The 26,729-nt window shown below is 44.4% G+C and overlaps 1 protein-coding gene across 1 annotated transcript in view; it reads right to left on the minus strand.

Moving 5' to 3' along the window:
* LOC308336188 (gamma-aminobutyric acid receptor subunit rho-3-like) overlaps positions 1-25,398 on the minus strand; it is a gene marked incomplete at its 3' end in the record, with an annotated part of 38,204 nt that extends 12,806 nt beyond the window's left edge. The window contains exons 1-2 of the mRNA XM_080793477.1: positions 25,279-25,398; positions 17,503-17,615 (exon numbers count right to left, since the gene is read on the minus strand). Of these exons, the coding sequence (XP_080649603.1) occupies positions 17,503-17,521 (19 nt within the window). The 5' untranslated portion in view covers positions 17,522-17,615; positions 25,279-25,398. The remainder of the gene's footprint in view (positions 1-17,502; positions 17,616-25,278) is intronic.
* Between the last annotated feature and the right edge of the window lie 1,331 nt (positions 25,399-26,729).

A 26,729-nucleotide genomic window follows, 5' to 3' on the forward strand; every position in this document is an offset into this window, starting at 1 on the left:
TGTCAGTGAAAAAATGTAGTCGACGAACATTTTTCGTCTTGGTTTGAGTCGACGAAAACAACACAGCTGCACAGATTCTAGACAATCAAGTCAGCAGTCAAATCTAATGTCACAAAGAAAGAAATGTTGGAGACGCACAAGGTTCCTATACAGGATACCGTATGAAAGTGATACCATATGTTTCGAGGTCTGCAGGTTCCCTTCTTCAGACAGTATGTATGTACAGTAGACGAGCCTCCGGGCCTCAAAGCGTCACAGCGCGAGGTAATAAATCTTGTGTCGGAAGCTTTGCAGTGTGCGTGCGGACCGCAGACTCCCTTTGTTTTCACATGGTTTCAGTTTACTGCGCAGCACCTGCATTTAATTTAGGGTACAGTGCACACGCTGTGCTCTCCCTCTTCATCTATAACGTCTACTACAGGATATACACCACAATTAACTAGCCTGGCATTAGCCAGACCGTAAATGTGCATGATTTACTACACATTGCCCCACAGTATTAGTCTGGACTTCGGCCTGGCAGGTATATGTGAAATCCGAAAATAATTTCTGCTTTTCACAGTGGTATGGACAGTACGCAGTTGCAACGCAGTCACTGATTGGCCCCCTCATATAATTATGAAAATGAAATGAGCTCACAATGAGCTCAGAATTTAATATGTTAATGACATATAGAAGATTTATAGAAGACACTTTCCTGGGGGTCATTATGTGTGTAATATGTGGTTTTAGATAGTTTAGATTTCAGCAGTGAGCCCAGTGTCTCTGATGTCATGGACACTGGGCTCACTTACTTCCTGGACTACATCAAGGACTGTCTAAAGAGGACGAGACGCGAGGACCGTACGGGTGACGCCATGTTGCTCCATGGAAGGAAAGAAACATGCGCAGTTGAGAGTGAGACCAGGAAGTTGTACATGACCAAATTTGTGCCTGTAGTCCCTTTAATGTCCCTTTAAGTGGTAAATGATGCTTTCCCCCACCTTTCTCCCACCGCCACCACAACCGCTACCATTACACTCCAAATACCACCCCCACCTCCCCTCCCTCATCAGCACCAGCAGGAGCTCTCCTCTCTGACCGCTAGACCTATAAGCGGCCTGATTTACGCACACAAACACATGATACACGCAATGTATTCTGGAGATCACAATTTAACTGCAGTCCGCTTCCTGTTTGCACTGTCCCTGTGCTCTGCCTCCACAGTTCCCATCATGCATGGCAGCCTGGGTGGACCTGTTCTAGCGTACTGCAGTGTTTCCCAAACTAAAATCTAATTATTTGGGGGATTAGCTTAATGTGCTATTGATTCGCTTAATTTGCAACGGTATCTGTGCCTTAGTTAAAGTGGCAAAGTGGCAAAGTGGCAGTTCAAATTATTTGAACTGGAGATTTGGCTTACTACACCTACTGTCTTGTTTTTTGTGGTTAATGTTGCATTGACTCTTTTCAGGGACACACAGAGCGAACGCTCAGAGGGAGACAGATAGTGGAGGCACAGCATGAGGAGAACGCTTTGGCAAGTGCATTTCTAGGCAACGGGGTTGTGTCAGGTTCCTCCAGGGCAGCATAGGCAGTATTGACAACATGCAACAGGGCTGTGTCAGGTTCCTCCAGGGCAGCATAGGCAGTATATTAATTAACAACAACGCCTTGGATTGACAAACGGGTTAGACTTTAACCTGTTTGTCAATCCAAGGCGTTGTGGGTTAGTACAGGGGTCAACGTTTTTCAGACCCCTTTAGCTGAAAGAGAGATGAAGCAGGGACCCTGTACAACAGTGTACATACATCATACTAATAGAAAAGATAAGTCAACAGGCAGACAAAAACATGCAATTACACAACACTGTTGTACTAACAGTGCTGTCACACACGAGTTTATTCAATCTATGAAAGAATCTGTCCCTGTTTCACCTCTCACTCAGCTAAAGGGGTCCCCTGGCCAGTGAACACAAATGCAACAGGCTTCCATGAATTGTCCTTGAACACTTGACACTGAAAGGACAACATTGACTGTATAACACTGACTGTGGATGATGCCAGAGGGAGAGGCAGAGACTGACTGACAGATTGGCTGTGCCCGCGAACAAGTTCACACCCGTTTAAGCAGTATCCACCCAAACTGCCCTTCACCCCTGTTCCCAGCACTAATGCGCACACACACACACACACACGCTATAGCACACATGCATGCACGAGTATAAAGAATATAAAGCCTATTCTAATACAGCTTACATATCAAAACACTGTCATAAGTTCCTATAAGCCTTAACTGAAATGCTCTCGCTTTCCAGGGTTTTTTGTGACACGCGCGCACACACACACACACACACACACACACACACACACACACACACACACACACACACACACACACACACACACTGCTTTTTTTATGTGTGTGTGCTTAGTTTGCGATGGACTTTCCATGACCTCTATACTGTATCTTAATACAGAAGCACGGCTGTGTTTATCTCTTCGATGGCTTAGATTAGAATCTAAGCCTTATATTGAAGCGTCTTTGATAAGCCCGATGTGCAACGCGTGAAATTTACTCTCCATTGACTCGCCGGAGTGAAGTAAACCCACCAGACTGTTGAATCTCCTGTGGGACAGCTGAGAAATGATCTAACATTAACATTTTTACAAAGGTATGCTGCGTACTGTAGACACACACACACACACACACACACACACACACACACACACACACACACACACACACACACACACACACACACACACACACACACACACACACACACACACACACACACACACACACACACACACACACACACACACACACACACACACACACACACACACACACACACACACACACACACACACACACACACACACACACACACACACACACACACACACACACACACACACACACACACACACACACACACACGATCGGTCTGGGTCTCCCTACAGCTGGCTGCTGTCTGGCTGTGGTTTTGTTGTTTTGTGTTCAGGTTTATACAACAGCGGGGGTCGCAAACTAGGCACACACACATAAAAAAGCAATCTGCATGAGAAATCTGTGTGTGTGTGTGTGCCGCGCGCGCCTGCGCGTGTGTATAAAGTGTGTTAATTCCGTGGTAAATGTTAGCAGCCCAGCAGCTCAGACGATAACCACTTCATTTAATGAAGTTCTCTTACTCTGACGTCCAAGCGCCATAATACTCTCACCGGTAGTTAAAATCCTCGGTGTTCGTTTAACTCTGACAGTGGAACAAATGGACCTGTGGGGGTCCATTCTCCAGCACCTCACCCCTGTGTGACATGTACAAGTACCAGCGTTCCACACACAACAGCCAGCGTACCCCTGGCAATGCTTTTCTGTTAAGGTCTCTCACTGTCTCCATTAATCCCTCACTCTGTCTGTCTGTTTTTCCTGCCTGTCTCTAGCTCTCTCTCTGTCTGTCTGTTTTTCCTGCCTGTCTCTAGCTCTCTCTCTCTCTCTCTCTCTCTGTCTGTCTGTCTGTCTGTGTGCGTCTCTGTCTCTCTCTGGTTTGCTGGCGCTCACAACTCGTTCTCTCTCTCTCACTGTCGTCTTTTTCTTGTCTTTCCAGATTGGTAATCAACATAATTTAGGCTATATCTGTTCTCCGAAAATAGCTCATCTACAAGCTCACTGCATGGCTGCAGATCGGCTATTTTCGGAGAAGAAATGTATAGACATTAGGCATATTTGCAAATATAAAATAGCTGTGAGTGATACTGGAGGTGGAAAGCCTGGTGATGTGAGGTTAGTTTGGAGGGGGCGAGGGGACTATTGTGTCACCGTTTCAGCAAATAGGCGGCATTCTCTCTGTACACATGGAGACGACAAAGTCGCGTCTCCAAACTTTCCCACTCTGGAAAGTGGTTTCAAAATTAGTCCCCCAAAACGCCGTCTCTGTGTGACAGAAAGGGCAGATCGGCTAAACACTTCCCCGCCGTTAACGCAGAATACGTCCTCGTCTGGATACCCTCTCTGTCTTGTCTTATGTCCCTTCCATCTCTGTCTGCCTGTCTTTTGACCATTCTCTACCACACTGGTCTCTCCATTGTGTGTTTGCTCACTCACTGCTCTCTCCATTGTGTTTCTCTTATTGTACCTCGTTCTCTATTGTCCATTGTCACATTTCTTATCAGCTTGAAGAGCTGATCAATGATCAGTGTGGCAGTTCAGCCTGCCACTGAGACTGAATGGCTAAAGTTTGAATTATTATGTATGTTTCAGTGATATTTGTTATTGTGACTTTATGTATAGTGTGTGTGGTGTCTGATTAATTGATTGATAATTGATTGGTTGACTCCATTGAAGGGAGCAACTACCAGCTGTGGGGTATGGGGAACATGCCAACAGTGGGAGAGTTTGTTTAGAGAACTCTTTAATTATGTGGATCATATTATGTGGATCATTTATAGAATATTATGTAACCCTTTAAATGTGTATATGAAATGTGATGTCTCTGGACATTGAGGAGTAACTGAGGTAATTGTGGAATCAATTTAGGGTTGGTGTGGTCCGTGGGAGGGGCTTAGCCTATATAAGTAGGGAGACTTCCCACTGCCAGTCAGTCAATGCCAACCTGCCCAGTTTACTGTGTAAATACTTTCGTTCTTCAATTTTGATGGTCTGTGAAAAGGTGAATAAAAACTGTTTTGTTTTCGCTAAAACGGATTTGCCGCATGAGTGCCCTTTTTGGAGTAATCCTAGCTGGCTCAGTGTCATTTTTGGGCACACACTACCCTCACTCAGGACAGAGTGTGACAATCAGACTTTCTAGTCTAGTCACGTGGTCTAGTGGCGAGATTTTCATGATTGGCTGGCCTCATAGGCCAATGGGAGACTAGTCCTATAATACGGCCAATGGGACACTAAGCCCCACGGCCAATGGGACACTAAGCCCGCTCTCCTCTCCCCCACGCCACGGCACCATGACTAGAGACTGCAAACACGACTACAGAAGGCCCCACTAAGGTACAATTAAATATGCAAGACAAAACGCAAGTAGTCCTCATTGGTTCAAAATCCACACTCGCCAAGCAACTCAGTTTTACCCTCACCATTGACACAAACTCCTCCATAAACTCCAACTGGTCCAGAAGGCTGCTGCCCGTATCATCACCAGAACCCCTGTCATCAGTCACATCACCTCCTGTACTACCCCAACTCCACTGGCTCCCCATCAAATACCGCATCGACTACAAGATCCTCCTCCATACATTCAAAGCCATTCATAACCTCGCCCTTCCCCATACCTGTCTAAATCACTGATTTTGATTACAATCAAAACATGCATATTTGACAGCCCATCGCGGTCCTGTCGCTAGAAGAATCCATGCCTCGGGTGGTCGGCAATCCTCCCGCGAATGTTTCTAAAATGATTGTGACGCCATAGTAACACATTGAGAACACGTTGAGAACCAGTGGTATAAAGGTCGTCGTGTCGCAGCTGTTGGAGATATAAATCATCAAAGAATCAAAGATCAAAGAAATGGACGATGGACCAAAAAAAGTTGAAAGCATGGAAAAGTACGGCGCCAGCAAATTGTCTGGTGGACGTGAGCCTGAGCGCTTCCTCGGATTGTTTTGACTCCAATGAGACTCCCGTGAGAGTCTCTGCTTGGCTCTCACATGACAGGAGGGGACACCTGAGCCACCTGACTGCACAGATAAGATAAGCCACCATCGGAGACATTCTAGGGTTCTCTGTCAGTTGGTCCCACTCCCAACTTAAGGCCTGTTAGTGTTTATTTTGACAGCAAATTTAGTTTAGTCATAGTCTTTTGAATAAAACTTTTGTTTTTACCGTAGTAATATTTTAGTCATCGGAAATGTTTTAGTGTTAGTCTAGTTTTAGTCGACTAAATATCATACGATTTAGTTACAGCTACAGTTGATTTAGTCGTCTTGATGGCGTCGTAATGGCAGATTGGTTGCATGCTGTAAATATAGAAGCCGATCTATTATAGCTCACAATACGTTGCAGCGCTGTGAGCTTGTAGATCTTCTATATGCAGAATGCAACCCAACATAAAATGACTTGTTCTAGTTCTACTGATCTACTCTTTTCCACTAGTCCCTCCTAACATTTTAGTTTTTATTTGTTGAAGAAATTGTCAATAGCTTTACCGGTAGTCATAGCTTTAGTCATCTTAGCTTGTTTCTATATTTATTTTTTATTTAAAAACGTTAGTCGCCGAACATTTTCCGTCATAGCTTAGGGTCAGGCTTAGGTCTAGTTATAATGCGTGCCGTTTGGTCGGAACAACGGGCCACCAGGATTCATTGCACGGCACCTTTTGATCGATTGAATAAATCGTTTATGAAGCAGAAATGTATAAAACAACAGCACGTGCGGTACAGTAACACAAAAAGGATAAGGCGATCCATCGTGGTCCTATAGTATGTATTCAATTAATCAATATACATACTATAGCATACACAAATTAACACCATAACACACATGGCATCAACAAACACAAACACTACAAAAGAGATGGGAAAATGTACCTCCCCAGATGCTCTTGGCAGAGCAGTGGAATGAGAACTTTCCCATGTTTGTTCTTCTACATTTGGGTGCTACTAGAAAGTGTCTAAGTACATTTACTTAAGTATACTGTACTTGAGTACAACATTGAGGTATTTGTACTTGAGTATTTCCAATTTCCAGTACTTTTACTTCAACTCCATGACATCTCAGAGGCATATTGTGCTTTTACTCCACTGCATATATTTGAAAACTTTAGTTACTTTGATTATTATTACAAAACGTACATTAACCACTTCAGCTCAGCGATTTGAAAACAGCAGATCTACAAGAAATGAGACATGCTGTATAATGACTGAGTATATACTTTCTACTTTTGGTACTTTAAGTTCATTTTGATGCCAATCCTTTTGTACTTTTACTCAAGTAAATTTTGAATTACAAAACAGTATTGATACTTTTACTTAAAGTAAACTAATTGAGTGCTTTTCCCCACCACTGCCTATAACACTGGCCTGGACCTCAGCCAGCGAGCATTCGCCCAGCGCCAGCATGTGTGAACAGCATAATGGCTGCCTGGCATAACCTGATAACAGGGTCAGAAGAAGATCATTTTAGCAGATGCTGTTGGTGGTCTAGATGACGCTTAACGCCTCTCTCCCATTGTCTTTATGAAAATAAAATACATATCTGGCCTTGCCAGAATTATAGAGGGTATGCGCGTGACATCGTCATCATACCCGGACGTTATGCGGGAACGCCTACCGAGTGGCAAAAAACTACTTGCTGGCTTTGATGTCCCATACATCCAAACAGAGAAGTCCTATATGTGATCGCATTGAACAACGTTAAATGACATTAAGCTCACTTTAATTGCCACTCTATGCGCCACTCAATTCGTCACTCACTTTATGAATGTGCATACCGTCTAGTATGATTGATGAGGTAATTGTTTACTGAGAGATTGACATCTGCCTACAAAACCTGGCTATAGGAGGGATGTAAGAGAAAGCGAATCAGTATCCACCCGGCAGACTGAGGAGGCTCTTCGTTTTATCTACAGTTTTTTTTCACTAATAAACATAATATCGTCTCTGTCGAAACTTCACATATTCAAAACTGTTACTTTTTCATGATTCAAAATCCCAAAAGAGAAAAAGTAGCAGATCAGCGTCACTTCGTGCTGCCTCTCCAGCTTGCAGATCTGCTACTTTCAATGCTTTTGTGTGACGCTGTAGCTGCCGGGTGCGTTAGTCCGACGTCCCAAACACTAACTCTACCTCTAACCCTAAACGCACGCTGAAGCCACGGCTGAGTCTTAACCGGCCACGTATGTCGGACTAACTGGACATACGACTAACGTATGCCCCCACCCCCCTGCTTACGAAAAAACACACAGAGTTAAAATATGGAGATAAGGGAGGTTTATGCCCGACATCAACGATAATTATGCTCTTATGCTATTAGCACACCTTCTGCCTCCCGAGACCGATTTGTTCTGAGGAAAAGCGACATTCACCTCATCAGTTTTCCCTCAAGTTTTCAGGGTTATACTGTGGGATTTGAGGCGGGAGCGACGCTTGACAGGTGAGACGGGATGAGCATACAATACATGGACCTGGGTGTGGCGCAGACGACTCCCAGGCATGGTATTTTTGGGGTAAAGAACTTGCTCTTAATCCTTCTTCTGCCCCGATCCATACGGTCTCGACTCAGACATCCTTCGAGTCTGACAGCTTTCTTTGAAACCCTGTAATCCAGTCTGTCTCTAGCGTGTAGATTGCGAACCACAGGAAATGTGGAATCAACGTGCGTATTATATACTGTCTGCATGTATTTTAGATGACTCTTCCTTTGTCAGTGGTTCCTTTCATAAGACAGGCATCCTATAAGTGCTGTGCGACTGTGTTTGAGTGTAAGCCTGCAGTGACGTGAAAACTATACATTCGGTTGAAAAGGCTGTAGGTTTTTTTTTACCAGAGGTGGAAAAAAGGACTCAAACGTTTTTCTTAAGTAAAAGTATCAATACCGCAATGTGGAAATACTCTGAAGTACAAGTCCGGAATTAAAAAATGTACTTGAGTAAAAGTACTTAGAAAATATCAGATCTAGATGCTCACAATGTATTGCATCGCAACGAATTTATGTGAGCTTGTAGATCTGCTATTTCCAAATGGCCGAATAGGGTTATGCAATAATAATCCAAATCTATAAAGGAAGACTAGTAACTAAAGTAGTATTAAAGAGTGGTAAAAGTGGCATGCCAGTGTCACGTGCCGCCTGACTGATCTACAAACTCACTCTACACACACATTGAGACGCATTGTGAGCTTGTAGATTGGCTATGTTCGGCACACGACACCGGCATGCAGCCAAGTGTAAATCAGGCTAATTATGATAAAGCAAAGTATATCCGCCAACTTAAACCCCCAGATAGAACGGCTGGCAAACGTTGAAGCTGTCACTATTAACATACTGGCCAAAGCTGGAACTGTAGCACGTTCCAGGAAATGCATGGAGGTGGGCGGACGACATTCAGTGACGTCATGTGCGTACAATGTACATCAAACCTGACCTCAAATGTGAGACCGCTCTCAACTTGTGCACTCGCTCGAGCCATTGAGTTATAATTTTAATTCTGGCAGTCTTCCGGGTGCGTCAAAACGCCACTAAGCATCTTCCATTGAAATGAATAGCTGTCACTCCCACTCCGCTCTCTATCCTTTATAATCCGCACACACAAATCAGTGTTGTTTAGCTCCAGCACCTCCAGTTAAGCCTCAAACCGGGTGAGCGGTACAGTATATCCTTCCTTCGACACATGGCAACAGTGGCATGAAAAGTACAGGCTTTTAGTTTAGGGCGTGTCTGTTTGCCAGAGGCTGGACACTGGATTAGTTTGTGTTTGTTGTCCTTTTGCACTGCATTGCATTTTCACTCACACCTGCCTATACTGTACTGTGCTATAGTAGGCTATGTATGCCGTCACCATGCACAAGGAATAGCAGACATATAAATGGAAGTGGTTAAAATGGAGGAGGTAACTGCGAGATACTTGATGAAGGTCATAATGGACCGAAACGTTGTAACCAAGTAGCATAATAAACTACTTCTGGTTGCGGAACTTCCATGTTTTCTCTCATTGTTGCACTGGTTGCCTGCTCCTACGCACCTGTCCCAGCAGGTGTGTATAAGCACTTTTCTCTAAGCAGTAGAAGTAGAAGAAAAAGTCAAGAATTCAATATGTACTTGAGTAAGTACAAGAGTATTGGCTTCAAAATGTACTTAACCCATTTTGGGCGGGAACCCCTTTTGGCATTAGGTTATGCCTTAGCTATTGAAAAATAGCAGATCTACAATAGTTAAAAAATAGTTCATAGCGTGCCACTCGGTGGCACGTTATCAAAATGCATAATGATCTTTTGAAAATAGTAGATCTACAAGCTTGGCCAATTTCAAATGGACGAAATGTATGCATGCGGCAGAATGGTTACTGTATGTTTTTGCAATAATCAAACACTACAATGCAACTACTAAATAAAAGTTTTCAAATAAATGTAAATGGTAAATGGTACATTTATATAGCGCTTTTATCCTAAGCGCTTTACATAGATTGTGCATTACATTCACCCGTTCACACACCAATGGCGGAGGAAACCATGCAAGGCACCAACCTGCACATCGGGAGCAATTAGGGGTTCAGCGTCTTGCTCAAGGACACTCTGGGGGAGCCCCGGGTTCAAACTGGGAACCAACGGTGCCCATCTCTCTCTCCTGGTTTCCTGTCACTCTTCCACTGTGCTATCCAATAAAGGCAGAAAAGCCCCCCCCCCCAAAAAAAGTATTTGTGTATTTCTGTGAGACACACACACACACACACACACACACACACACGCACACGCACGCACGCACCACAGAGCTATAGACTTATCTTAGAAACCAGAAATTGTGGTCATCCTCGGTGTGTCTACGTTGAAATTACAGCTCCTGGAAATACCACAGGGATGTGGGACGGACACTGGTGCTTTTGTTATCCCAACAACTGGACGACGAGACCACAAGATACCGTTGAGGCTACGCATGACGCGTAGCCTCTCTTTGACCATATACTGGTCAGAGAGAGAGAGAGAGAGAGAGAGGGGCTAAGAGGAAGGAAGAAAAGAAAAGACAAGCTTGGAGTGAGTCAATTTTCCGTATTGCATCATGTATGTTGGAGTAGGAGTTTTTGATCCAACCTATAAAAAATTACCCATCACTGCAAGCTTGCACAGCTTTCCTCAGGCCATGTTGATGTTGCTCACACAGTTTTGCTGAGGCTTTACGCACCTGCTTTTAGACTTTAAATCTGGTTGTGTTTTACTAATAGATGATCCAACATCTGAAACGGGGGTCCCTGAGAGTGTTTCAGCTAGGGCATCCCCGGGTAATTACTGCTTTTCAGCTATTCAGCGGATCTACACGTTCACAACGTGTTGTACATGCGTGTGTGTTTGTGTGTGTTTGATGATGATGATGATGATGATCAATCATCATTGATTCCAGGTGTTTCCTACCACTCCATCTGCTCCAGACCTGTTATAATCCAGATTGGCACACAAATCCCCCCCCCCACCATGCACGCACACACACACATGAATCCCCCCACCATGCACGCACGCACACACACACACACACACACACACACACACACACACACACACACACACACACACACACACACACACACACACACACACACACACACACACACACACACACACACACACACACACACACACACACACACACACACACACTGAACCACCCCACCATGCATGCACACACACACACACACACACACACACACACACACACACACACACACTGAAACACCCAACCATGCATGCACAGTACACACACACATACTGAAACACCCCACCATGCACGCACACACACTGTGACAGAGCAGCCTCTGTCAGAGTAATATATGCTGTTCTACAATACATGTTCATTGTATTGTTTATGTATGGTATGTGTAACAGGTTGATTCTCAGTCCCACAGAAGGTGCACATTCTGCTGTGACATGTGCATTAATATACTTGTGTTATCGGTCCAGATTGGTTGCAATTAAAACTGGGCTGCTCCTCTGAAGAATGCCCATACTCGTTAACCTGGTGCCTCAGCACACCACCATGCGTCTCTAGAGTTTTGAAAATCATCTAAATAAATGGATGAATAAATATCCCCCATTGTTTTTGTTTTATATTTAAAAATATATTATTTCAAAAGATTTAAAAAATAACTACTTTTCATCAATTCAATACAATTCCAAAAAAATTCAAAAGTAGCCTATTTCATGAATGAAATAAAAAATAAATTGAATAATTTCCATAATGACAAAAAAAGGTTTCAGAACTATGAGGTTTTCAGAAAATAGCAGATCTACTAGTTGCAGTTGGGGTACCGGGCAAACATCTCATTTCTCTTTTGGGTCAAAAAAGAACCACACTGCTGTAACGCACGCTCACACAATACACATGCGCTTGCACGTGCACACGCATGTTGCGCGTACCCCCCCTGTCTCACACGTGCACGAGCACACGCACGCACACGCACACATGCACACGCACACGCACACACAAGATAATGCACACTGCAAACAGTGCAGAACAGGACACACATTGAGCACACATGTAATTTCCTAAATTGCATGGAATGCACTAGTCTATAGTAGTCTGGTGTCGCCAGACAATCAGAGATCTATACAGCCCTTAAAGCTGCACCATCCTCTTCCACCCCGGCTTTGAACCCGGTTTCCGGCAGCAAGTGCTGACATATATACCAAATAATAGAGCAAGCATGCCTGCTTGATATTAAGGGGATGAATTGAATCTTGATCAGGTGAAAATTCGTGTCAGATCCTGTGTCTATAGGTGAGACGTGACCTTTGGCCTGATGGACAGACAGAGCAGCGAGCCGGAGCAGACCGCTGACCACATAATCACCACCTGTCCCGTGTCGGAGGCCGGCCTGTTCCATGTGGAACCTGAGACCAGGCTGCACACTGTTCCTGTTCCATGTGGAACCTGAGACCAGGCTGCACACTGTTCCTGTTCCATGTGGAACCTGAGACCAGGCTGCACACTGTTCCTGTTCCATGTGGAACCTGAGACCAGGCTGCACACTGTTCCTGTTCCATGTGGAACCTGAGACCAGGCTGCACACTGTTCCTGTTCCATGTGGAACCTGAGACCAGGCTGCACACTGTTCCTGTTCCATGTGGAACCTGAGACCAGGCTGCCCGCTGCCGAGATGGACATCTGACCATGACACACCAAAGAAAGAAGAAGATGACCTTTGACATGATGTAAATGTCTCGATAGAAGAGCAGGGAGACAAAATACAATCATGTGCACTTCAAATTGTTTTTTTTTTGTATGGCTTGTCTTCTCTCTGGGAACACCAAAGGTTCTAGATCTATTGGACAACGCGCTTCAGTAATGTAGTCATGCTTCTCTATTGTTTGTATCTCCTTGTAGTCCTGGAACCAAAGGTTGATTTTTGGCTGAACGTGGTTTGGTCAGATAAAAGTTTTTTTCTCAACTGATTCTTGTATAGCTTGGGGTGCACGTCTTAATAATATAAATATGAACATGCATATTGGAAAAGAGGCAGCACTTTGTTTGTTGTAGAAAGACAAAGTCCAAGAAAGATAATTAAAAAAAAAGATTAGAAGCATGAGCACGGTGTTAGAAGATGAGTGAAAATCGATTCTTTAAATACATTGAAAGAAGTGATTAGGAAGCATGAGTTCAAGTCCGTTGCTCTCCCCATGTCCCCCATAATGGGGACTAGGTTGGTGGAGGGTGTGTAGAGCCCAGGATCACATTAGATAATTGACACACGGGTGAAAAAATGGGTTACAAAATCGTGGGATATATATATATTTTTTTTAAAGAAAGAAGTGATTGATCTAAGTCTAAGTAATTCAGAAAGCCACGTCCACACATTGAAGACGTCACTTCAGGTCGGGAGGAATGCTGCTGATGCAGACGTCACTGTCATTGATGGATCAGACCTTTGAACCATCCAGCCACTGTCAACCACATACCTGTCTGACAGTGATGTCTACCTAATCTTCGAGATATAGGTCTACTGTGATTACAATATCATGTCAGTCAGCAGAGATACCAGGGAGACGGCGGTCAGCTAGGAATACCATGTCCTATCATGACATATCTCCTCCAATCACTGTAGCTATACAAACAGCCGCCTTTTGAGGTCTAATTTCCACACTCCTCATCTTGTGCTATAGGCATTCCAGGCAAGTGCCATCTGGACCTTCAGGTCCTGTTCCGTTAAGGAAACTATGGAGGAAACTATAGACTACTAGTCTGGGAGAAAAGAATGGGAAAGGTCATGCATGTACTTCAAACCAGCTGCACTACCACCAACAGATTCATTGAGAATGTATAGATCCCCCACTTTTAGCTAAAAACATTCACTTTGAAAGAATATATATTCAAAGATTTGCGCCACATTTTTACAATTTTTTAAAAATAGCAGACCTACAAGCTAGTTATCTGACGAAACCACGTTCAGCCCCACGGCTCCCGGACTCTATTGTCAACAGTTACACTTTTCAGTCATTGCACCCCGTCTACATTACAGCCTGACTCCAGCCCCTGAATCGCTATAGCATCGCATTCATGAATAATTCAAGGAAATATTCAAGGGAGCAACGTTTGCACTTTTGAATTAAACTGAAACTATACACTGCAAGAAAGTTTCAATTAATCGCAACAAGATTGCACACATGGCATGGCAAGGAGCGTTTATTTGTATAGCACAAGTGACATTTCAGCAACAAGGCAATAATGCAATGTGCTTCATTGTGACTTTACAAACGTCACTTTGAAATAGAAAAGAGTGAAGGGTGAAGGCAGGGACACACGCCACAGGCTCATTGGCAGAGAGCCATCATGAGAGAGAACATTAAATGAAAGAAAATTACATTAATTAAAGAGGGAGTGTCGTGATCCCCCCTCCCCCAAAAAAGAAAAGAAAAGCATGATCATCAGGTATAGAGTGTTGCAGTGTCGTCGTCCCCCCCCCCCCCCCCCGAGAGACCCGGGAAAAAAATCCCCGTTCCTTTTCCTCAAAGACTTTTCAGAAAGTATTTATTAAAAGACGTTTAGGCCGCGGACAAAGCCAACTCTTGTCGTGACAATTCATGACAACAAACACAATTTTTCAGGCCAAACAAAGAATTAGAAAGTAAAAAACGGCAGGTTACAACACTTTTTTTGTTGGTTTTCTTCTTTGTAATTATTTGTTTGGTCCAAAATATTGTGTGTGTTGTCATGATTTGTCACGACAAGAGTTGGCTTCGTACGACGCTTAAAAGGTCTTTAAATAAATATGTTTTGAAATGTCTATGGGAAAAATGCATTGGATTGGAAGGTTTTCAGCTTTCAGGAAAGAACCAAAAATACACAGGGCTTTATTACAGTAATGTTAACTCCATAGACACATACAAAACAGAAAGAAGTACCAAATGATGTCATCCATCTTTAAAATAACTGAAATTGCAGATGATGTCAAATTATTGGGAGCGGTAATCGATTTGTTGAATGAAATGTTTAGCAGAGTTTACGGGAATGTTTTAATTGCATGCTTTTACTTCATGAAAAATCCTGGTTTGAAACTATTACAATTACTAATGTAATTATTACATCCATTAAGCCACCACTAACATTGTTCCTCTCGTGCACCAACTACAGACAGCTCAGGCGCCCACGAGGCGTGCACGTGTCAGAATATGGGTTGTGACGGGTTCTGTAAGCCTGTGCAGTGCGGTACGATGCTGTATGCTTTGTACAGCAGACCATAGAGGTGTGGTCCCACAGTCTATCCTGCTGGAGGCCTTTCATTTGTAGTAATTTGATTGCATCAGCTGATTGATTGATGTGCTTTGGCCCATTTATTTGTATACATAAAAATAACAAATATGGGCCACTGTAATTTAAATTCCCGGGCTGATTTTGGTATCCAGACTGTCCGCCCCTGTCATGAAGTTGATATAATGACATAATTATCCGCTTCTGGTCGTATACTTCTCTTTTTGTAATTAAATATGATGGTCAAAATATGAGATAGTTTCATAATCCAACACAAGTAACAAAGTATAACAATAACACATACAATAAGGAACACTGTCATTTCAATGGCCGAGCTGCTGTTTATTTCCACGCTGGGTCATGGGCGGTCCGCAAACGCTCCCGAGATGCTCGAGTGGGCCCTGATTTAGAGAAGGTGTGTGTGTGTGTGTGTGTGTGTGTGTGTGTGTGTGTGTGTGTGTGTGTGTGTGTGTGTGTGTGTGCGTGCGTCGTGAGAGATGATCAAATTGATATTACGTGTGTTTCCACCACTCCATCTGTTCCATAAATTACATATAATCCAGATTATTCACGCCTGGCTACGTGAGTAAATTTACATATGTGCATGGTGACAAAAATAACAAAGATTGGAAAGCAATACAATACAGCATGCATTCACACTGTCGCACACACACACACACACACACACACACACACAGACAAGACACAGCAGACAACAATCATGGATAAAGGAAACATCGCCTCCTCCAAATTGAGCGGCTTCCTATAATAGCTGATACAAAGCAGTACCTTGCTAACTGTACTGTACTGTACTGTACTGTACTGCCATATATGAAGGCCCCTCGCCACCAACCTATAGCCTATACCAAAGTATAAAAATCTCTCTCGCTCTCTCTCTCATTAGCAGGCAACAGTGCAGCACTAATACTATCTCTCTCTCTCTCTCTGTTTCTGGTACAACAGCGCCCCTACTGGTACTCATAATCATTGGCTCATTAACGTCACATAGGTGAACAACACATAGGTGAACACATAGTGGTTGCACCATTCATAAACTGAAAGTTCACATCTGTAGCCTATATGGTCTGCTGCTCTGGCTGATGATACTTTAGCAGTTTGGTTAGAAAGGCTTCCTCTAGGCTGTAAGAAAATACAGGCCGAAAACCTCCCTATATATATGCTTTTCATGTACAACAAGGACATCAGGGGTGTTAGCTCACATGTTGGAGAACACACGCGCACACGCACACAGACAAAACACGGAATATTTTTTTGCACACGCAACCAAACAGCGCGTTATGTGGGCAACTGCCAGACATTTGGAGTTGTTATGTCCAAAGTCTGGCCCCGGGGGCCAATCATGCAGGGCACAATGACAGGTTTCATGTGGCCCACGGCTTCCATTATTATTCATGCCCCGCCAGTATATATCCATGTGAGATTCAAACATTGAACTGTGTGTTTAAAAAAAGATTGTTTGATCCTCACTCCTGGTAAATGTTTGCTAAACTACCATTTGAACAAAATGAAATGACTTTGGAGTAGCAGACAGGAGACGCAGTCGGCCCCTTTGGTATTTCCATATTTATAAATACATATATTTGAAAAAAGGTTTGGATCCCCCTGTCTGTTTGACCCAGCGGTCACCATCAGCGCTACATCAGCACATGAAGCATCATCATCCACAGACCAAACGCCTACGCATCACACCAGTGATTTGGGGTGTTAATTGATGCGATAAGTGAGTGGATCAAATCGACCTGAATCAGGGTCAGGAGAGAATGAGGTGTGGGCGTTTGCAATCGTCACCGCGCGTGTGTGTGTGCACGTGGGTTTGTTTGTCTGTGCGTGTGCACGTGGGTTTGTTTATCTGTGCGCACGTGTGTGCACGGGCGCGCGTGTGTGCGTGTGTGTTCACAAATTCAGATTATTACTTTGACTACCAAAATGTAACCAATAAAAACAAGCAATTCTCTGTATTTCTCATTAAAACGCCATGTTGTGCAAGCCTCGAAAACAACCAGTGAGTGATTGACAACAATCAACCATGAGTGGATTAGGAGAACCTAAACCAATATATATATAAGTGTGTGCGTGCGTGCGTGCGTGCGTGCATGTCTGACCTCCAAAGTCAGGCCTCATGGCGAAGTCGTGCTCCTCGATTCTGAGCAGCTGCTCCGTCTTGATCAACAGAGTCTTCGTACTGTCCTGCTTCTTCAGCTTATAGTCTATACGCCTGGACACACACACACACACACACACACACACACACAAAGTGTACATACACACACATCAATATACAGTACATTTTGCTTGGATTAGTGAGGGCAGATTACACGTGTAGAGTATGGTTGTTGTCGGGCAGAAACCTCTTATTCTATCACCATAATATTCTAACTTTGTGTGTGTTTTTTTCCTAAATGAATGCAGTACATTATACAGTACATTTTGCTTGGATTAGTGAGGGCAGATTACACGTGTAGAGTATGGTTGTTGTCGGGCAGAAACCTCTTATTCTATCACCATAATATTCTAACTTTGTGTGTGTTTTTTTCCTATACTCGATACTACGACGTCACACAAAAATAGCTGCGACACGTTTCGAGCTGCTTTCAATGAACACCTTTATGCTTTCCATGTACTGTACAACAAGAACATTAGGGGTGTTAGCTCAAATGTTGGATAACACACACACACACACACACACACACACACACACACACACACACACTTGTCCAGGTTTGAGGAAAAGGAAGTTCCAGATGATTGTTTCCTTCCGCCTGATGACTACAAATCAATACTACAACATGACGTAGCGATATCACCCGCACCAGACCGGTTCATACGGCGATTTTGGAATACAGACCAGGCTTTCCTCTGAGGTGGAAAGCCTGGTAAATGGTACATTTATATAGCGCCAGAGATTGTGCATTACATTCACACACACATTTATACACCGATGGCATCGGAAATCATGCAAGGTATACCAACTAGCACATCGGGAGCAATTAGGGGTTCGTTCAGTGTCTTGCTCAAGGACACTTCGACAGTAACTCTGGGGGAGCCCGGGTTCGAGCTGGCAACCTCACGGTCACCATCCAGCCACTCTACCCCTGAGCCACCGCCGCCCCATGGTGACACGAGGTTACCACCCAACAGAGACGATGTTTGACAGTCGACTTGGGTGTGAGTGATTGGCCAGTTAGCGGAACACGCCCCACATGACATCATAATGAGAAGGCTCTGTAAAGACACAGACGAGGCCATGCATGCAGCTGCCAAAAGACTTATGGTTTTTCTGATGGTCCACCGACCGACCCTCCAATTCGGTGGCCCACCCGGCCAGTAAACACCACTGCACATGTACTGTACACATGTCTACATTTACACACACACACACACACACACACACACACACACACACACACACACACACACACACACACACACACACACAGAGAGAGAGAGAGAGAGAGGCACACGTATGCTGTCTGTCAGGGAGCTGTGTCAATCTTCCTAAGGGTATAATTATAGTTCGTTTTTTCTCAGCCAGAGACAGGGTTGTGGTTTTGTCATATATCACCGTCTGTCTCTCCTCCTCCTCCTCCTCCCTATCATTCCTGTCCTCTCGAAGCCTTCAGTTACACACACAGTAAAATCCTTAGTTCAACCAATTACATATATTTTGGGTGTCCTTGACATGAAACTGTTTGAGAACCACTGATATAGAAACATGGGGTTTTTCAGGAAACTGTCAGGATTTAGAAGACAATAAAGTTTAAATATGGAGATAAGAGGTTTCCTCCCAACAGCATATATATAATGGTATAGCGCCTTTATCCAAGGTGCTTTACATAGATTGTGTATCAATTCACCCATTCACACACACACACACACACACACACACACTCATACACCGATGGCAGCAGAAACCATGCAAGGCACCAACTAGCACATCAGGAGCAATTCAAGTTCAGTGTCTTGCTCAAGGACACTTCGACACTAACTCTGGGGGAGCCCGGGTTCGCACTGGCAACCTTGCGGTTACTATCCAGCCACTCTACCCCTGAGCCACTGCCTCCCCATACGTATGTATAAACACATGCCATTCCAGAATATTTCACAATTCTTGGCAGAACAGTGTGAGTGCCAGTGACAGATATAGCTGCACAGCCGGGCCGCAGAGGGAGTATTGCTCTAATACAGATACCACTAAAAGGTCACTCGATGCTATAGCGACTCCTCGTTTTCATCGCCTCCTTCATCGTCATCTTCATTCAGGACTTGATAAGGGGCGATAAGTGCTGGACAGTTGAATCATTTGTCAAGGGGATTATTACAGTTCATCAGTAGTGGACTCTGGTGCACTGACCTCTTAACCCTGTGAAACCCGGATTAATTTATACTTGCAAAAAAACGATTTCAACTTACTACTACTTTTTACTACTAGGACTTATCAGAGGAAATTATGTAAAAAAAAATATATATATATTCTTTTGCAAATTTTATGCACATTTATAATAATTGTTAATGGTTAATAATATGTTGGTCCCTGGAACAACATATTTTCAGATGGGGGGGGGAGGGTGAGGAGGCATATTACAGTTTTTGGGGTCCTTACATTTTCGACGTCAGGCCTAAATGGGTTAAGAAAAAATGGCAGATCTACAAGCTCACAATGCACATTGCAATGCGCTGTGAGCTTGGCTCTGATGTCGTGTGATGAAATATAATAAGGCTCCACTGCTCCAGAGTGAGTTTCAATGTGTGGGCAGACCAGGGTTATATATAACTAGAGGACCCCCAGCTATTCATGCTCACTGGCGTTTGAAGCAGCAGATTTGTTTTGATTTGGTCACTAAACTTTTGTGCCCAAAATGATCATCAGGCAGGTTTTTCTTTTTTTTTTAACACAATTTCAAATGTCTTATTTAGATCATTACGAGAACAATGGCTTCCGTTATAGCATGCTATAACTTTACAGGGATAGAAAATCTGCCGTTTCTCTCGACTTGGATTCCCCATCGATGATGTCACCATGGTAGGAGAGTTTCTGAACTGTCCACAGCCCAGAGAGTAGACAAGCCCAATTTTCTGCTTTATGGGGCACTCTTTGAAAGGGCTGCATGGTTTGAGGTAGCGGGGTGGTGGGGATAGGGGGGGGTGTTCCCTTTGAAGAGAAACATCTTTTAGGAGATTAAACATTGTGCCTCGGGCAGAAGGCAAATAAATGAACATCTCCTGTAATTAAACAACACACAACAAAGTAGTATATCTGTCTATAGCCATTGTCCTGGTGTCCTGGAAGACCCTTCTGGCCATCATTCAGGAAGTGTGAAGTGTAATTACTGAGCACAGCTGGGGCTGGAGTTTAGTTCACTCTGAACTGTGTGCGACCGTGCACGTGTGTGTGCGCGCGCGTGTGTGTGTGTGTGTGTGTGTGTGTGTGTGTGTGTGTGTGTGTGTGTGTGTGTGTGTGTGTGTGTGTGTGTGTGTGTGTGTGTGTGTGCATGCGCGTGCGTGCGTCTTCTCTCTACCTCCACTCTTGTGAGGACCAAATCCCCCCCCTAAAAAACCCCAGGCAAAGCATCTGTGCCGGTTTAGATGTTATCTTTTTGGCTATTCAAAATAGCAGATGTACAAGCTCACATGTACAAGCTCACTGTGAGCTTATACATCTGATATTTCTTTAATTTCACGTGTGTGTGTGTGTGTGTGTGTGTGTGTGTGTGTGTGTGTGTGTGTGTGTGTGTGTGAATCTCACGTGTGTGTGTGTGTGTGTGTGTGTGTGTGTGTGTGTGTGTGTGTGTGTGTGTGTGTGTGTGCGTGCCGTGTGTGTGTGTGTGTGTGTGTGTGTGTGTGTGTGTGTGTGAATCTCACGTGTGTGTGTGTGTGTGTGTGTGTGTGTGTGTGCCGTGTGTGTGTGTGTGTGTGTGCGTGCCGTGTGTGTGTGTGTGTGTGTGTGTGTGTGTGTGTGTGTGTGTGTGTGTGTGTGTGCGTGCCGTGTGTGTGTGTGTGTGTGTGTGTGTGTGTGTAAGGGGGGATGGGGGGGTGCTCTGTGTGTGTGCGCACACACTGTTAACAGGTGTGCATACAGAACATCTGCCCACAACGCTTTGAAGCTTTTATTTGTAGATGATAAAAAACGCTCTGACGGTCCTTTTGACGCGCGCGCACACACACACACACACACACACACACACACACACACACACACACACACACACACACAAGCAAACACAAGTCACGCCCGGCAGATGAAGGATGAGTGGCTTATACCTTACCACTGCATGTTGTTATATACTTATAGCCCAGTTCCCACTCGTTGGCGTGATGACAAAGCGGACGAATGTGTCGGTCAGAACCCCTGACCTACAAGCTCATAGCGCGCCACTCCGTGGTGCGCTATGAGCTTGTAGATCTGCCATTTTTCAATAGCTAAAGTATAACATAATGCTTAGTTAAAACACCAAAAGGGGTTCCCGCCCCAAAATGCAACCGGATCTTATTTTAATGATGTTTGGGAGACAAGAAATACTTTCCTGGGGTTTTTGACCACGATGTGATGGACACTGGGCTCAACTTCCTGGAATACATTGTTGTTTGAGTAAAGACAGCCCCCCCCCCCCCCCTATCCACAAGGGGGAACAGTGCACCAAAGCAATATGGTAATTGTAGTCAAGGACACTATATATATATTACCCATATAAAAAGCCCAGGAAAGTGTTTCTTGTCTTCCCAAACATCATTAAAATAAGATCTGGTTGCAAAAGGGGTGAAGTGGCCCTTTAAGGACACATCACATACCGTCACAGGGGCAGCGGTGGCCGAACGGTTTGCGGAGCAGTCTTGATACCGGAAGGTCGCTAGTTCGTATCCCCGGACCGGCACGTTAAAATTACCACCGCTGAAGTGCCCTTGAGCAAGGCATTGAACCCCTACCATGAAATGTTCTATGAGCAGGGCCTGGCTGTAAACAAGTTATTGAGCTTAGTCCAGTTACCCTGGGTAAACATAGTAACTTTGCTTTGCTTTGCTTCACTTTTCTGTCTGCAAAAAAAACGGAAACGCTTTGCTGACGCTACAAGGTGACGCCGCGCACTAACGTCATTTACATCCACCAGCTGTTTAAAAACCCAAAGAGATGCCTGGTCTAGGCGTTTTCTTGACGCGAAAGTGTGCCTGCACGTCCATAGCTCTAATGCTGCAACGGCATTTGAGCTATGGACCAGAGCTACCTGCACCCTTACTCGTCGCAGTACAATTTAAGGACTTTTAAGACCTTTGAATACATCGAAGAAAAGATAAAGACCATCACTGCATGAAAAAGATACTATAGACTGGTCAAACTCAAACATTAGGTCAAACATTGGTCAAATTGTTGGGACGAACGAGGCATTGTGAGCTTGTAGATCTGCTATATTAACGATATGTATCTGTCGAACTGAAATTCCTTGGAGGTGATTATTTTGTGTTGGCGTTTGGAAGTGCTCGTTGAGTTGTTGGATATAACTCAACGGCCCTGCGTACCACCTGTTTTGAATTTGCACATAACGCAGGAGGCAGCAGGACGTTGCTTTGCTGAAAGCGAGCGCTTCCAAACTCTGACACATAGAAAAAAGAATCACCTGCAAGGAAGGAATTGTCTACGGTGGATCTTTATGATTATAGTGCTTCGGCAACACTTGTCATGTGTATACATGCCACTGTTTCTCAACCATTGACTAGAATGACTATACTTTCCTAATAATAATGATTCAACCAGACCATCCGGTGCACTTCCCCCTCTTGAGATTCTCCCATTTTCTTGACATCCAAACTTTTAAGCAAATGACTACGTGGACGTCATTAGTCATAACTTGTCAGTAAATGACTACGTGGACGCCATAAGTCATAACTTGTCAGTAAATGACTACGTGGACGTCATAAGTCATAACTTGTCAGTAAATGACTACGTGGACGTCATAAGTCATAACTTGTCAGTAAATGACTACGTGGACGCCGGTCATCATAAGTCACCAGGCCATTCACTTCACGGTTTCGCAACTATAGTGGAAAGAAAATGAAACAACAAATCCTACATGACTAAACGCATGGCCAGCAGGGACCACGTGCAATACCTCCACGGACCACCAGTGGTCCACGGACCCCTGAGTTGGACCATCGCGAGACAGGTTAGTTTTGCCACGACTGATGATGTGTCACTGCGACAGTAATCCTGCTCAGTATAGGAGAGGGAGCGCCGGTTCAGACATATGGCACACGGTGCTTGGCTGAGCGGAGCCACCGGGGCGACCCACACTCCCACAGTACCATCTGTGGGCTTAACGCCTCGGGTCAGCATGCCAACTAGATTAAATCTAGAGTGCCGAGGACCCTAGTAACCGGATGCATGGATTAACCCGTTTAGACCTAACAAATGTCTTCCAAATCATGACAGTTTTCAGAAAAACTCCATGTTTCTATGTCAGTCGCTCTCAAACTTTTTCATGTCAAGGACCCCCAAAAATTATATGTAATTGGCCGCCGACCCCCATCTGCAAATATGTAGTTCCAGGGACACCCCAGAAGCATAGATTTGAGTTAAAAACGTTCACGATTTAAAAAAAATAGCAGACCTACAAGCTCGTGTAGATCTGCTATTTTTCGACAGCTAAAGTACAACATAATGCTTAAAACACCAAAAGGGGTTCCCGCACAAAATGGATTAAAAGCAAAACAAAATCTCATGACTGAAAAATGCAATGTTGATGTTTACAAGCTTAAGTTCAAGTACAAGCCAAATGACATCATGATGACGTCACTCCGGTGACTCCGGTGACGTTCAGGACTATAGGCCAGATCCCAGACGATCTTAACGTAATTTACAAGACGTCTTCACCAGCTGAAATAATATAGCTTGTTCTGGGCCAGATCTGACTAGTTATGATATGACTTAAGTTACTCTGGTCTCGATCAGACTCTCTGATTCATCCAGGGACGTTGAAATCAGGTGATATTCTGGGCCAGATCTGACTAGTTATGATATGACTTAAGTTGCTCTGGTCTCGATCAGACTCTCTGATTCATCCAGGGACGTTGAAATCAGGTGATATTCTGGGCCAGATCTGACTCGTCTTGGCTTGATTCTGTCCCCATACGAGACGTCACCAATTTGTCCAGGTCCTGACTGTGCTTGCTGGGGCTGTTCTGTTCTACATACAGCCAAACAGTTGAAGAAATCACAGACTGAGGCCTTAATTAACCTTTGCTTTAATTAATTTTCGGAGACCATTCATGTTTATGGGAAAATGCTTCGAAACGTACAGTAACGTATTCCATTGCTTGACAACTTCAAAGATTCGTTCACGTTAAAATAACGAATATCCGAAAATAAGCAGATCTACAAGCTCACGACACGTTTCAGCGCGACGTGTTGTGAGCTTGTAGATGTCTGAGAACTTTAAGGCGAATGTCCGCTTGAGGTGGAGCGCATGTTTGGTGGGGGGGGGGGGCCTTTTTGGGGTATACAGACATAAATGTAAATAGATGTTAATAACCTATAGAACTTGCAGACAACACAGGTGCTCTTGTGTTGTGTGCATCTCTCTCCCTCTCTCTCTCCTTCTCCCTCTTTCTCTCTCTCTCTCTCTCCCTCTCTCTCTCCTTCTTCTCTTGGCTTCTCTTCCTTTGATGCAAGAAAGATGTACTGCACTGCGGCGACATGGGCATAAGGGCTACGCTTGCATGCAGGCCCTTTGTCTAGGTAGGACAAATGTCTTCCTCGGGAGACAAATAATAAAGAACCTTGAACCTTGATCTGTGTGTGTGTGTGTGTGTGTGTGTGTGTGTGTGTGTGTGTGTGTGTGTGTGTGTGTGTGTGTGCATGCGCGTGTGCGCGTGTCGTTTGTCTGTCTCACCCTCCAAATTTAAACTTGCTGTTCTCTCCCAGAAACACCTCCTTGTGCTTCCGGCGTCCCGAGCTCCGACCCGCCGCCGCTGCCACGATGAGGCAGGCCAGCAGCAGCAGCGGTAGCGGCAGGCGGGGGGCGTGGCGGGTCATCGCGGCCGCAGCGTTCACGCTTTCAGGCAGAGACGGACTTCGGGGCTGCCGCTCCGCAGGACAACATGGCCGCCATGCAGTCTGCAAGGAGAAGAGGAGACAACAGCTCGGCCAGTCACAACCAGGGCTGACCCCGGCCTAGTGGTGGAAAGGACATTTACTTTAGGCCTGATTTTAAATCTTCTAAATCATGAAAAAATGTTTCTGTATCAGTGGTGCTCAATATTTCATGTCAAGGACCCCAAAAATTACGGTATATGTAATATGCCTCCGCCCCCCCATCTGAAAATATGTTGTTCCGGGAACCCCTCAGAAGCAAAGATATGAGTTAAAAACTTAAAATATATACAATATATATTCAAAGATTTGAGGCACATTTTCACGATTTTTCAAAAATAGCAGACCTACAAGTTCATAGCATGGCACCGAGCTTGTAAATCTGCTATTTTTCAATAGCTATGAGCTTGTAGATCTGCTATTTAGTATAACAAGTACAATTTGGAGGTATTTTGTACTTTACTTCCAATTTTTTCAATACTTCTACTCCACTACATCTCGGAATCCAAATATTGTATACATTTATTTTAATACGTTAGTTACTTTGTAAATTTTTATTATTATTACAAAATTACATGTTATACATTTTAAAACTTGTGAAATGGAACTTTCTGCATAATATGTGGCTTTCTACTTTTGGAATACTTTCAATACATTGTCCCATTTTGAATTCCAGGCTTTTATTTCTACATTGCAATATTGATACTTACTTTAAGTCAAGAATGTGAGCACTTTTTCCACAAATGCTCCCAACATGACACCATCCCCCGCCCGCCAGCCAGCCCACAGTGACCCAGGGGGCCGTCTGCCCGCTGACCTGAGGTCTGCCCGCTGACCGGTGGTGGTTCCGTGGGTTCCAGATCGCACGGGGGCGAGACAGAGACGACAGACGGGTCCAAGATAGCTCCGACCGTTAAGGCAACCCTTCCCGGTATGGAAACCACGCACAGTGAGTGCACACATACGTATGAATGAGTTGCATGAACGTGTCGGACGGACCCTGTGGTGGTAAAAGTATGCTGGCCCGCTGTCTATGGAAAGCTTTCCATGTGCATTTAAGTGGGTTATCCTGCCCTCACGGCGGTCAGCGGGACTGTCTTCTCCCGCGTCCGTTCCCCCTCTGGTCCATGCTGCTCCGCGGTCTCCATACGGGGGTGCATGCGTTGGGTTAGACAGTCCTATGCAGTCATTAGTCCGACTAACCCGTGCTGCGGGTTAAAACATCACCCATGGCTCCTGACGTGTGTGGCA

Source organism: Protomyctophum bolini, assembly GCF_963924005.1.
Source record: "Protomyctophum bolini genome assembly, chromosome: 21".
NCBI lineage: Eukaryota > Metazoa > Chordata > Actinopteri > Myctophiformes > Myctophidae > Protomyctophum > Protomyctophum bolini.